The 15020-nt window shown below is 42.1% G+C and overlaps 1 protein-coding gene across 1 annotated transcript in view; it reads right to left on the bottom strand.

Annotated features, from left to right (window-relative positions):
• The window catches only part of COL25A1 (collagen type XXV alpha 1 chain), a 423067-nt gene that overhangs the window by 64429 nt on the left and 343618 nt on the right, over positions 1-15020 (bottom strand). Inside the window, exons 19-21 of the mRNA XM_044277438.1 lie at positions 9610-9672; positions 8366-8434; positions 5091-5135 (exon numbers count right to left, since the gene is read on the bottom strand). Coding sequence (XP_044133373.1) covers positions 5091-5135; positions 8366-8434; positions 9610-9672 — 177 coding nt within the window. The remainder of the gene's footprint in view (positions 1-5090; positions 5136-8365; positions 8435-9609; positions 9673-15020) is intronic.

The raw sequence follows: 15020 nt of genomic DNA, 5'->3' as shown, positions 1-15020 counted from the left end.
GAGCTGTGGGTACTTGGTGGGCAGAGGCCGACTGCGCTCTGCCCAGATGCCAACTCTTCCGCGGGGGTAGCCTGTGGAAAGTCCGGCTCTGAAGAAGAGGGTAGGGGAGGGCAGAGGCCGACTGCGCTCTGCCCTGATGCCAGCTCTTCCGCTGGGAAGAAATCAGTGGGTAGCGCAGGCTCATCTCCTGCCCCCAGAACTCTGTTGGGAAGTAGCTGGGAAGGGGAGGGCTCGCTTACCTCCTCCTCCTGGTATCCCTGCGGAGATGGATGGGGATCTGGACCGACTGTCCAGCATCCCTGTAGGACTGGCACCAAGCCCGCGGTCTCATCTGCGCCCGTGTAGAGGGGTTTGTGTTCCCCTTTTCCCGGTATCTCCGGCTGCTGGTGGAAGGTGAGGCCGGTTGCCTCTCCTCCCCAGGACTCTGGTTGCTGTAAGGCAGAGCGACCCCGCATCTCCTCCCCCTGGAACTCAGGTTGCCGCTGGGGAGAGAGACCGGTTGTCTCCTCTCCCTGTGATATGCACTGCCGCTGGAGATCTGGGCAGGCGGCCCAGCATCCCTGTAGGGCCAGTAGAGAGACCTCAGTCCCATCTCCACCTGCCATCTGTGGGTCCTCCCAGGACCAGTCTGTGAGGTCCCTCAACATTTGCGAGTCAGGATCACCTGCGTCCACACCTGGCAACTCCGGCTGCTGCTGAGGGTCTGGGCCAGCATCCCAGCATCCCGGTGGAGAGCCCTCGGTCCCGTCTCCACCTGCCTGTTGTGGTTCCTCACAGGACCAGTCTATGAGGACCCCTACCTCTGTAGCTGGTACTGAAGCAGGGGATACTTCAGTCGGGTCTTCCCAGCTGTAGGGTTGTAGGTCCGGGACTGCCACCCAGCTCTCTGGCAGTGTATATTGGGACCGAATTGAGCTGAAGAAGTATTGGTAGTCCTGCTCCAGCTCCCACTCCTTTGTCACTAGAGATGCCAGGTCTTGTCTCACCTCTCTCGCTGTTGCCCAATCATGCATAGCTTCTCTGTAGTCATAGATATCCCAGAACCGGGACCCTCCAGCATCTCCGAACTCCGGTTCTGCAAAGGCCTCAAACAACAGGCCAGGGCCATCATAATCCTCACCCTCGGGTCTGTCGTGCTCAGCCATCCAGGGGGAGTACCGAATCACATACCACCAGAGTGCCTGGTAGGCGTCATCTAGCCAAAGCTCCTTCCATACCAGGCTCTCCAGTTCTGTCACCCACTCATTCAGGGGCTCCTCTCCCAGAAGGGGCATTCGCAGGGCCACTCGCATCCGCAACTGCTGCTCCTCACTGGGGAGACACTCGCCCCGCCGACGCTGTACATCTTCCAGGGCCTCGTGCCAGACGCCTTTCCGGACTGCATCCCTCCAGTCCGGGTCATCATCCTCCTCGTAGTGGAACGCTGTTCGAAGACTAGCCGATTCCATCCTGCTGTAGCCAGGGGCGCTGTACGGATACTAGCGTTGCCCTCAATATACTCCACGAACGGTGTCTCCGAGCTGCTTCTCCTCACACTAGGACGCCATCCCACTGCTTGCCACCAATGTAACGGATCTCCTAGCACCCCGACCGGGTACCTCCGTCGATAGATGCTCCTAGTGCTTTCCGAGGACTCCAAGCACTCCACTTGACACCGTACGCCCTGCAGACCCCACGAACCGCCGCAGCTTGGTTGGGGTCTCACCGTCCTCCACCCACGCTGGACCTACGACAAGGCTCCAGGCTCCAGTGGGTGAACCTCTCCTACAGCCAGAGAGCAGGAACAGCTCTTACAAGAGCTAGTAGTTATGCCAGGGGAGTATAGCAAATCTTCAGCGTATAGCAATCCCCCAGTTTGATCAGTTATCCAAACACCAGTCTCAGCATGATGAAGGATAAAACAGGAACACTTTATTGAGGGCTACCCGCCTGTATTTATGCAGGTCCCCATCTGGTGGCCACGCCCTTAGGGGACCAGAATGGAGACTGCGACACAGGACAGATATGCAGAAATTCAGGATACACAGACACAACACATCCCCACAATGCATCATGGTTTCCTCCTCTCTGCCTAGCGACACCCGAGGAGCAATCCAATTATGTCTCAGGACAAAGGGAAAACACCAATACACACGTGGAGACAACAGGACAGGAATCACCACCCAAACACACAATGGCACACCCTCCCAGCAAACACAGACATTTAACATATCCCCAGATAGCTCAAGTCTGAGTGCATATCATTAGGTGAATGGCACTCAGAATACACGAATACAATAATATTAGCTATCTGGGTGCCCTCACATAACATACAATTTAACCGAACGCATAATAACATAAAACACAATTCCAAAGACAGATTTAAGCTGTGCGGCCGGCCTGTTTTCTTTAAAGTTAGTATGGGCCATAATCCTGAGGCAAGAGGCTAGCAACCAGCCCCCTCCAAAACACCGTGGCGAGGTTGGTTTCGTCACAGGGACCATAACAGCAGCTACCATGTATCCTTACATTAGATTAAGTATCAGAAGTAAAATAATTTTATGAATGCCAGGGCACAGGGGAATTTGTGTTAAAATGAAAATTTGGAGGTATGAACTTGCAGACCAATGAAGCTGTGAACATGATAATGACCTGAGCTGTGTGACAAAAAAGACATGACTCTTTGTAAGGAAGCTGTGGAGCCATAAACTGGTAGGCCAATGAAGCTGTTGATCTGTGAACTAGTAGGACAATGAAGCTGTGGAGCTGTAAACTTGAGCTCAGATGTTGTGGAACAAGGAAGCTGTGAACATGTAGGACAGTGATGCTGTGGAGCTGTGAACTTGTACAACAAGAAAGCTGTGGAGCTCAGAACTTGTAAGAGAATTCTGTTGTGGAGCTGTGAACTTATAGGACTATGACGCTGTGGAGGTGTAAAATTGTAGGACAAGGAAGCTGTTGAGCTGTGAACTTGTAGGACAATGATGCTGTTGAGCTGTGATCTTGTAGGCCAAGGAACCTGTGGAGCTGTGAACTTCTAGGACATTGACCCTCTGGAGCTGTGAACTTGTAGGACAAGGAAGCCGTGGTGCTGTAAACTTATGCTGTGGAGCTGTGAACTTGTAGGGCAATGAAACTGTGTAGATATGAAGTTGTGGGACAGTGATGCCATCAAGCAGTGAACTTTTAGGACGAGGAAGCTGTGGAGCTTTGAACTTGTTGGAAAGTGAAGCTTTGTAGCTTGAAACTTGTGGGACAAGTAAGCTGTGGAAATTTAAACTTGGAGGACAATGAAGCTATGGAGCTGTGAACTTGCGGGATAATAAAGCTCTTGAGATGTGAACATGTAGAATAACGAAGCTGTGGAGCTCTGAAATTGACAGATAATGAAAATATGGAGCTCTGAAAATGTGGGGAAATGAAATGGAGCTATAAAGTTGTTGTATATTGAAGCTGTGGAGAGCTAAACATGTGGGACAATAAAGCTCTGAACTTTAGGGATGATAAAACGTACAACTATGAACCTATGGGACACTGAAGGTGTGGAACTGTGAACTTGTCGAACAATGAAGGTGTGGAGCTATGTACTTGTCAGGCAATAAAGCTGTGGTGCTGTGAACAAGGAAGCTGTGGACCTGAAGACTTGTGCAACTATCACATAATTGATGGTCTTGTAATTGCACTGGGATTTCAAAAAATCTACTAATCATTCGAAATAAGTAACTTCTCTATTGTAACCAAATACTCTGATGAACATATGTTTTGCAGAATTAAACTCTGCAAGATTCAAATTATTAAGGGAATACAGAATCTTAATGGGGTGGACGAGTGCCAAGTAGCTATTGTTATTCAGCTGGGACACACCATAGCATTATCTTACTTTTTTTCAACATTCTTGCATTACACTCTATCAAGGCTTACAGTATATGCGCCTTGTGTATATAACTGCTTCTTGGTTCAGGTATCGTGTTCAGTTTATTTCTCTGCACTGGTTACTATTTCACATGATTTATTAATATATAGTCCAGTTAATGTAGATTTGTATAATCAAGGTGCAAATAAGAAATATGCTTTTCATAAACAATTAGAGGTATTGAAAATGCACCATCCTATAGTATGAACACGTAGGCCATAAGAAAACTTGTGTTTGTTGCAGATTTTCTTAGCATTTTTGCAGTTTTCATGTTTTACATGGAGAGATGCTGGTTCTCATAAAAGGAATACTTGATAGGAGTGTGTATCTGGTTATTTGAAATCTGGGCAGATTTAGCTTACATGACAGAAAATGAAATCACAATCTCCATACCAACAATCACACATTGTTACACATCTCATCATTTCACACATATACAAGTAACCTCTAATTAAAATAATGGTTTAGTAAATTATGTCATTTGTGCCGCTGAATGGTTTTATTCATGATAACTATTCATAGACTATTCTTGGTAGATTGTTTTCATCATGGAAAAGATTTTTTTGCAAAGAAAATAGCTAGAAAATCATTAAAGGGGTTCTGCAGTTTGTTTAAACTGATGATCTGTCCTCTGGATAGATCATCAGCATCTGATCGGTGGGGGTCCGACACCTGGGACCCCCGCCGATCAGCTGTTTGAGATGTTAGCGGCGCTCCAGGAGCGCTGCGGCTTTCTCACTGTTTACCGCTGGCCCAGTGACGTCACGACTTGTATCAACTGGCCTGGGCGGGGCTAAGCTTCATTCAAGTGAACAGAACTTAGCCGCGCCCAGGCCAGTTGATACAAGTCGTGACGTCACTGAGCCTGCGGTAAACAACGAAAAGGTGGATCGCCGCTACCTTCTCAAACAGCTGATCGGCGGGTGTCCCGGGTGTCGGACCACCACCAATCAGATGCTGATGATCTATCTAGAGGATAGATCATCAGTTTAAACAAACTGCAGAACCCCTTTAATTCCTTATAGCTGAAACAGATGTAATTTCATGCTCATGCCACAAGATGGAGCCATTGTAAAGGGTTGAAATACACAGGAGAAAACACTTGCATATACAGATTGTTAATAGTAATTCAAATACATCTACATAGAGTTATTGCCTTACATATGCATACTGTCATATAAAATAACAAGCTACTGACCTTTGACCCTTTTGGGCCTCTATTTCCAGGTTCCCCAGTTTCTCCCTGGGACATGCAAAATTCAGAAAAGCAAGCATAGACTGAGATTAGGATAGCAATAAAGGAATAAGCTAGTAATAGACCTGAGATATAAAAACAGAAGAACATGCTAGAAAGGGTTAAAGGTGAAGTAGAAGTCCTGTCTGTCGGTCTACAGCAGATAAAGTGGTCCGGTGTCTGCATTAGTAAATACTTTTATTCCCCATGAAAGAACAATTCTGGTTCCTCTGTAGAAAGTTATGAATAACTTGACCACTGGGTGTTATCAGCTGGGGGCATGTCCCTCCACAGTCTGACAGTGCCCAATGAATCAGTCTGTGGAGAGACAGTTTGACAAGAGAAAAGGAAACACCCAATTGTGAACTGATTCCTAAAATTCTAGGAGGAATAACAGAGAAATAACATAATGAAGATATGTAAGAAAACATTATCTAAAATTGCTACTTTATGGGCAATACAAGTATTTACTTTAACAGACATGACAGGACAGAAGGTGACACGGCATGTCGCAGGACATAACGACATGCCACGTATTTACTGTATATATAGAGCACTGCTGCCAAGGGGTTCGTGGAACTATGTATGGCATGGTTATAACAGGGGCTGAGGACACCGCAACATATCCAAATCAGTGGTACAGTGGTATAAAATATATCTGTATGGATAATAAACCTTGATAATAACCCTGCCATGCAAATAAGACTAACCCGATTTTATGAGTTAACGGACCTTCAGCCACCCATAGCTTCAGCTAAATACAATGGACTTTACGAGACTGAATTTCCCTGCTTCCTCGCCGCAGGTTTATGTCACTTTGACCTTTTTTCCTGCAGCACTTTTGCAGTGATGGAATTTTGCACATACTGTAATCTAAATGTTGTGCCCATACTATATCATCCTTGCATTTTCAGTGCCTTTGAAATTATAATGTAAACCTAGGTCACACCAATACTGCCAGTTCTGTAATATTATAGACTGTTGTGCTAAGGATCACTGATACAATAAGGCAAGAAACATTTAGGCTTGGTTCCCACTGTTGCAACCCCATCCATGGTGGCAAATGTCTTTACTAATTTGTGGGTTAACAGACGTATTACCTAAAAATTCATGCAGCCATTGGCCACTGTGGGTGGGCGGAGTTTCCGCCATTGAGGCGCCTAGCTACCATGAAAAATATTCTACAGTTTCAAACCAGCACCTGGATCTAAATACTTTTGTAATTACATGTAATAAAAAATGTAGCATAGCCACTGAGTTATTCAATAAAATGTATCTGTATAGCGCCACCTGCTGTTTATTTTTTGTCCGACTTGCTGAGATGAAAAAGGAAATCACTTAAATGGATAATAGGGTAAGCGATCTGCTAGAATAGATACAAGTCACTGCCCCCAAAAATGCTAAAGGAAAAACAAAACAAAAAAACTTTGTTGTGAAATCAACCATTAAAAATATATGTAAGGGGACCAATTGGTATGGAGGCTAGAACACCCTCCTGTGAGGAAAGTGAACCTGTGGAGTAAGGAGGTGGTAGGTGAAACGTAGGTGTCCACGCTGGTGATGGCGATTAGTCAGGACCACCCATGCCATGTAGCATACAGCGCACCAAGTATCCAACAGGTTAGGCTGGTGAAGCAAACAGCTCGAAAGCCCACCTATGATGCTGACCCTAATAACAGAGTTACTGTAGAACCCTATAGATATGAGGGTGCTCAAAGGTATAGGTCTCTAAATCCCTAAAGCAGTGTCCTAGAGGTGTGTGCGTACTGGGGTGCATCTTGGCCTTCTGGCTTATTGTACAGGTGGGTGCCCGATACCAAAAGCCCCACCCCCTCTATAAATACACCACTGCTATGAGGTGTGGTATAATAACTGCTAACTGCTGCTATCAGGAAATGACCACTCTACAGGTTTCAACATTGACGTTAGGACAGGGCTGGTTCTAATTTTGTTAGAAACTGTCTTCTACTACATGATATTTGATTTTCATATTTTTTTTTTTTTTACATTAATCAGGGCATAACCCCTTTAAAGGGGTTCTCTGGGAATAATTTAAAATACCTGCCCTAGAATGTGAGAAGGACTGGATGCTTCCACTTGAAAAGTTGCCTGGGGAGTGAAGGGACAGGGACTTATACACACTATGTTCAGGAAGATGCATATACTACACTCAATAGATATTGGTAAATTTTCCTGTCAGGCTGCTCAGCCATCATGGCATATCATAGGCCTGATCACATCATTACCGTCTATTGTAGAGCAGTGTAGTGAGACCCCTTCCCTAGGCAGCTCTGGTGGTGGCAACCAGTTCTGCTCAAATTCTAGAACAGGCTGCTGGTGGCCATTTTAAATAATTCCCCTTTAAAAAACAACATTGTGAAGATGTTAGAGCTCAAAAAGGCTGTTCTTGTTTTATTGTATTCATAATCCCTGATCCCAGAATAGCAGTGAATATCTTTGATATCTGCTTACGAGTGGTGTGCCTGCAACTGCACTGGGTGGGTGCATAGACATAAGCCACCTCAAGCAATAGATTTGACTATAAACCCTACTGCACATGAAGCCCTCCTCTCTTTGTATTTCCTTACGACATTGCTATGGTGGTAGGGGCAATCATCATGACCGGCATCATGAAGGTAAGGTGCTATGTTCAGCTGTTGCCACAAGGTATTAAAAAACAGTCATCTAAATATCGTTGTTCATATTGGGTTTATAGATACAATAAATCTTATAGTATTAATCATGTAGTCATGAATTTACAAGGTGAATGAGATCTCCTCATGTCCCATGATAGAACTTAAAATATGGTACACACACTCATGATGTATGGCTTAGCAAAGTTCATAGCACAAGTTCAGGACTGCAATTAAAGTAATATTGTAGGAGACAAGCAATTATTGAAACGCGTGCAGCATTTCAAGGAAGCCACTTAATCTATCACTGGTTTTATGATCTGAATTTTTCAGGGGTCCACAAGGTGTAAAAATGTGGTCTTCCAGACAATTATTAAAAACACATGTGAGCACAGTTTAATAAATCTTGGGAATTTATGAACAAGTAATAAAAACGAAATCTCAACTGATAAAATTAATGCTGGGGGAAGACAATAAAATAAATATTTATTATCTTTTATAGAGTAATAGCGTAACATAGTCATATGCATGATTTATGGGAATGACAAATAATTTATATTTCACTAATATGCCTGGCAACATCAAGTATACACTCGTACGACATACCTTTGGACCTGGTACTCCTTGAATACCCCTTTCTCCTCTTCCTGGAGGTCCAAGTTCACCACGTTCTCCCTACAAATGAAAATATTAAAATATCTCATATGTTAAACTACCATTAAAGGGATAGTCTTATGAAGTCATAAGAACAGTGGTATGGCCTATGGACATCAGAGAAGGTAGGTCCCTCGCTCACAACCCAACCCTGTAAGACAGAATGGGTAGCTGTTTTGTTGGAGCATCTCGTCCTAATGGACTCAAGATGACCAAGTGTTACATATTATATCCATTTGACTTGCCGCCATGCAGTACCACCTGCACCATTTCAGGGAAAATGTCAGGCTGGTGACATATTGCTCCGCAAAATGAACTCATCATTCCAGGCCTATAGTCTGAAAGGGGTTGTCTCCGATGGGACATCCGCTTTAACTCCATAAAGATTCGACCCGGTTTGGATTTTAGGATGCTGCATTTTTTTTAATTTTTTTTTTCAGTTGACATATCCATATGATAAATTTTTGAGGGACAAGTTGTATTTTTGAATGGCACATTTAATGTATTATATAATTACATTTTTGGGGTGATGGTGTAAAAATAAAATAAAGTAGTTCTACTTTTTTGGGGGGGGTTATGCTTTTATGGTGTGATCAACATGATATCTTTATTCTGTGGTCTGTATTATTATATTACCAAATTTATATAGTTTTTAATGTTTCTTTACTTTATTTTTTAAATAAAATGTTTGTGCTGCCACACTCAAAGATTTATTTTTCTGTCTGTGTGTTTTTGCAAGAAAAGTTGTAGTAGTTGGTGCCATGATGGAACAGATACAACTTGGTGATCACTTTTATTACCTGTATTTTTCAGGAGATAAAATGAATTAAAAACAGCAGGTCATTATGGCTGCAGAGATACCATTTTTTTTCTCTAATTTTATTTTGCATATACATTTTTTTTATTCACTTTATTTTTCTACACAATTTTTTTTACTATTTTTCTTAGTCCCGCTAAGGGTCTTGAACATGCAATCTTTTGATACTTTGTATTGCAATGTCCTGTATTATATCTGTTACAGTAAAACTAACAGAATGCCTATTAGGTCCTGTCAAAGACAGGACCTTATAGGCATCTGTACACGGCAGACCTGCGGTCCACTGTTAGGCCCCTGGCTACCAAGGCAATCCTTCAGTAAAATCAACTTTCATGTATCAAACAAGCAGTTTATAATAAATAATGATGCTATTTCTTACCTTTGTCCCTGGTAAGCCTGGCAATCCAGGTTCTCCAGGAGGGCCGAGAAATCCTGGTTCCCCCTTTGGAAAAAAATACACTTAGAAAATGCTTGGGAATTATACCATGAATGACCAATTGACTGAAAAATAAAATAATGTACTTAAAAGATTTTCTTAAGAAACGTAAATCTAAAAATAAGGAGGAATTTTCATATTGGTATAGATAACAGGCAATATCATTGGTTGATTCTGTGAAGCAAATGGAGAAATATGAATGATACAAATGGACAAGTTGCTTTAGGCTTCATGCACATGGCTGTGTCCATATTTCTGGATAACTTCTTTGTAAATTAGTTTTTTTTTCCTCATCCCCATCAATAGAAAAGGATGTTCTTGTCCGCAATATTATATTAAGAATAGGACCTGCTCTATAATTTTCAAAACAGCCACATGGATCCACAAAAAACATGAGTGTGCATGGCTCCATTGAAATTAATGGGTCAGTGAGTTATCCACAAAAAATGCAGATAGCACACTGACTAAAAATACAGTTGTATGCATGAGGCCTTACCTGTAGAAACTGCATATGAAAAACCTATATGTCGCTGCTGTATGTTTGCCACAGATACCACATAATCACTAACACTGCTCTTTTTCGCCAGAACTACATTCAATTAATTCTAGGTTTGGCAAATGATAAATTTTTACAGCAATTAGCCCATTTATTATACATTTTGCCTAGACTTAGACTCATTTGTGCAAATGCTCATCCTGAATAACTGGCTCATGCAGCCGAGTTAATATTTGTCAGTTGAGCCAAAAATCTATGTTTTTTAGCAGCCCATTGCTCTGGATGTGCTGCCAGCAATATGCAAAGTAAACGAAGGCTGAACAATCGTAATAATGATCATTCTTTCCCCTTTCCCTTTGGGCCATGTGAAATGCCCTTTAAACAAGGGGCATTCAGTTTTTGATCGCAACTCTTTATCGGTCCACTGAATGTACGTCTTAAGTCAATAGAGCACAGAATCAAAGCCGCTGCCATACCGAGGCATAGATACTGAATTGTTGGGATCTGCAGATAAATATCTAATAATATTTAATAATTTGGCCAATTTAACCACTCTTGTGACACCAATTAGGGTACAGATAGAAGCACAATTCATTGCTTTACTTATAATATACAAATAGGAAAAGCTTATTGAAACAAGAATGTAAAAGTTCTTACTATATATTAAAACATTATAATAAAAAGCATGATGCAAAAGACCAAGAATGCCAAGAACATACATGGATTTAGGACTGTTAGTAAGCTATGTAATATTCCAAGCATGCATTAATGACATTAACCAGCATTTTCCCTTTCTCAGGGTACATTATATACTACGTCAATGTTTTCTACTCATATTAGTATGTGTGCCAAGGTGGACACATGAATTTTATGAATTCATTTTAATTTTATCCGTAGCATAAAAAATTAACATACATGATATTACAAAGATATTCACATATTTGGTAGTCTTTTCTTTCATGATTGCCAAACTAGTATCAGAAAATAAGAACACAATAAACAGAAATCTGCTTAACCCCATTCCCCTCCATCCCCCCCACCCTCCTTGTCGTTGTCTGGGGGCACATCCACGGCAAGCAGGACCTTATGACCAGGACGACCAAGTTCTATCCCATCTAATTTTCTGGGACTTATTACAAATAGCAAGTTTTTCATATTTCCTCACTTTATCAACCAGTTGATGCCATTCAAATACCGGGGTTATTTGAGCCCCAATTCCTGGCGATTATTACCCTAACCAACATAAATGATTTCATCCAGAACAGATTTTCCCATCCCTGCTCATCAAATAAGGAGGCGCCTAGAACCACAGTGATTATATCTGCCTCGTAATTATAAGGGGAGCATCTCCGGAGTTCAGAGAAGACATTGTTCCAAAAACCCTGGATCACCGGACAACCCCAGACCAGATGTATAAAATCTGCGCGTTGGGCCTGACACCTTCGGCATCTATCTGAAACATCCTTATAAAACCGCGAAAGAGAGGTAGGCGTGTAATATAGGCGGTGTAGAATCCTAAACTGAATTAACCTGTGATTCCCAGATATCGAGGTTTTCCTAATATTCCTATAAATTAATTCCCATTTTAGTATTTTGTCATTTCCAATATCTTGACCCCATTCAGCTTCACGTCTAAACTTTTTCTTCTTACCCATTTCCGCTCTCCATTTGCTATAGATTAGTGAAATAGACATACTATTCTGATATGAATTAAAACACCAATCTATAAAGTCATGTGACTTAACCCTAAACACCTCTTTATCTTTAGTGCACATAAACGCGTGTTTGACCTGAAAGTATCACTGTGCCCAAATATATCCGATAATGTCCTAATATCACCATTGTGTATAATTTGCTCAACCCTAATTATTCCCTTTCTTTCCCAATATTCAATATCCTCCATCTTATTAAATTCATTAAGGTGCATGCTATACCATAAGGGGGTAAATTTAAATATATGCGTGATTCCCAAAATAGCTTTAAGTGAGTTCCAGACAAGTTGCATAGACTGCAGTATGATACATTCTCCCCCCCCCCCCCATATATTCAGTTTCTAAGATGCTAAATATATCACGCTGGGGTCCTCTATAATTTCTAAAGAATTTGGCAAATATATACCAAGGTGTAGAGATATACCACTGTATCTGGGAGGCTAAATAATAGCCCCGTAGGCAAGGAAGGGACAAACCGCCACTCTAGGAGGTATTCTTGTCATTACTGATCTTCATATGCAGAAAGCTTTAGTCATATAAAATACATATAATAGATATAAACACACAGCTATTGTCTGTAAAAAACCATGCTTCAAAAAACTAAAACTATGTACTGGACCATTTCTCAAGGAACCTTACTCTCATCACTGCAGATGTTGTGCATCCTATGCTCTGTAACAATCAGCATTGGTGACATTAAATCTGTTGGTTGGCTAAGAGGTGACTTCATACATGTTGGCCTTTATTTGGTCCCCTTTACAGGGGCCGACACAGCAAGCAATTATCAGGAAAGAACTGTTTGTTTCTGATAATTGCCTGCCCTTCAGGAGGTTATAGCTGCTGCGTTCACTCATCTCCATAGAGAATCATTGTCTCTAGACAGCAGAACATTGTTTAGACAGCAAGATCTACTGCCCAGACAGAATGATTTTGATGACCGCACCAGCGATGCTTTCACCCAGTGAGAAAGGTTTTGTTCATTCATTGGGTTGTCCGTGACACCTTTAGATAGGGAAATTAATCAGACATGAGCTTTCCTAGGGATGCTCCTTCCTGATCATTGGCCCATGTAAAGGTGCCTTTAGTTAGTTGAACACATTATGTTCATAGGTGAATACTGCTGAATAGTTAACACTCAGCAACATGCAACGAAGACAAACAGTATATCCAGTGTCCTATGAAGATAATGGGGGGAGGGGGGGTTATCAAAACTGGCTTAGTTGGCCATAGTAGCCAATCGGGTTTCACCTTTCACTTTTCAGAACGCCATTAAAAAATGAAAAGTGGTATCTGACTGGTAGCAATGGGCAGCTATGTCAGTTTTCCTTTTCACCAGTTTAGCTAAATCTGCTTCCTTCTTTTTACTGGTGGCTCTAGCTGTAAGTAATCCACTGCCTTCTGGTTCTCAGCTCTGTCATGTGACCAACATTTTGACTCTCTAACTGATATGCAAAGAGGTATCTCCCAAGGAAGAGAACCATCTCGCTAGCAACACCTCTCGAACATGGTTCCCTATGAGCAAAATCTGACTTTTCAACAAGCCTTGTGATTTGACAAGGGAATATAGCCAAGCCAGATATCCATCCGTAGATAGCTGTTTCAGGGTTCTTGTACATCGGAATAGGATGCTGACTGGCTAGGTGTGATGTCCTGAATGAGGCTTAAACAGGGTGCTAAATCTCCTTAAAGAGACCAGTCCTGTATAGAGGCCAAATGGAAGTACTCTTGTATGGAGACTGATATGGAGCATTGCCAATACTTTTTCTTACCATGGAGTACTTTCAGTTCCAACTGACTCAGTGTTTTATGTGTGAACAGGAAGTCAGTTTCTCTGCTGATGACTAACATCAAGGTTGTCATAAAGAAAGTGACTTACTGTCCACACATAAGGCGCTGTGTCAGTTGGAGAGTCAGAGTGTCAGTGACACCTGAGGGCCAAAATGGAGTGTATAAATCGGAAATACAGCCACCAGTAAGACGATTACATGCACTTTAATTTGCATCATGTACCTTTCTAACAGGCCAGAATAAATATTTTTGTGGGAGTGCTCCTTTAAGAAGAATTCCTCCAGAAGTATGGAGAACTTTGTAAAATTTTTGTACACCAAATTTTGGTGATTTTCGTATACTTTGTTCATTGCTTGACTTATTATTTTCTATACCGCAAGAAGTATCAGTATTTTAAGTCTCTATTGTCCAGCTTGAGGAAAACGGCTTTCATTTATCAGAGAAGGTTCCTTATGAAAACAGTATGCAAGAAGCATGTACACCCATATTTCCTAATTTATCCACTAGGATTAGTGAAAGAGAAATCTGCTTAGGTGTAGCACCCCAGAACAGGGTTACTGCAAAAAGCTAACTGTTGTAATGTTGTATTGCTAAGTTAAATGTTTTACTGTAATTGTATACCCAACATCATTGTATGGATAAGTCAGGGTTAACACCTTAACTCGAACATTTTAGGTTGTTAGAAGATGGACCTGGGTCCACCCACTGGTTAGTCAGTCAGTTGAGACTCTGTGCTTAGCTGAGGAAGAGAGAGGAGTGACATGTGCTTACTCCTCAGAACTAGGCCTGAGATTTGAGAACCTTTATCTCTGAGGTATCCCCAGCAATTGCTACTCTAAAAGTACTTTAGAGAGAGAAAGGCAGAGAGAAGGAGTACAACAACCCCCATTCTTGCTGCTATCCATACACTGCTATTGGGGTGAAACTGCGCTGTGATTTGCTTGGAATTTTGCCTTGTTACTTTTGGATGTACTACTACTCCTATCTTGCACTTTAGTAAAGAGTGACTTATTTACTACAACTGGCCTGGTTACTGACTCCACCATACACTGCCATTGCACCTACACCTCCTTCTTTGAACTAGGACCAACGCTTAATACCAAGGGCACCCCAACATCAGGGTGTGGATGAAAAGGATGCACCCTCCTGTAACTGCACAGCCCTAGGGAGTATTGGTGTTAGGATTGCCACTGTGATCTGTATGTACAACTATCATTGCCAGAGCCACTACCACTCCCATCCTCCACCTGGTCCCCCTGAGTTCAATGCACAAGTAAGAATAATCAAAGGGCATAAGGTCCCTCAGAGCATGTTCATGCAGCAGATGTAAATGTCTTTGTATAAAATATACATGAATG

The sequence above is a fragment of the Bufo gargarizans genome, chromosome 1 (genome assembly GCF_014858855.1).
Source record: "Bufo gargarizans isolate SCDJY-AF-19 chromosome 1, ASM1485885v1, whole genome shotgun sequence".
NCBI classification, from domain to species: domain Eukaryota; kingdom Metazoa; phylum Chordata; class Amphibia; order Anura; family Bufonidae; genus Bufo; species Bufo gargarizans.
The sequence above is the reverse complement of the archived record's forward strand: the minus strand, read 5'-3'. Positions and strand labels throughout refer to the sequence as shown.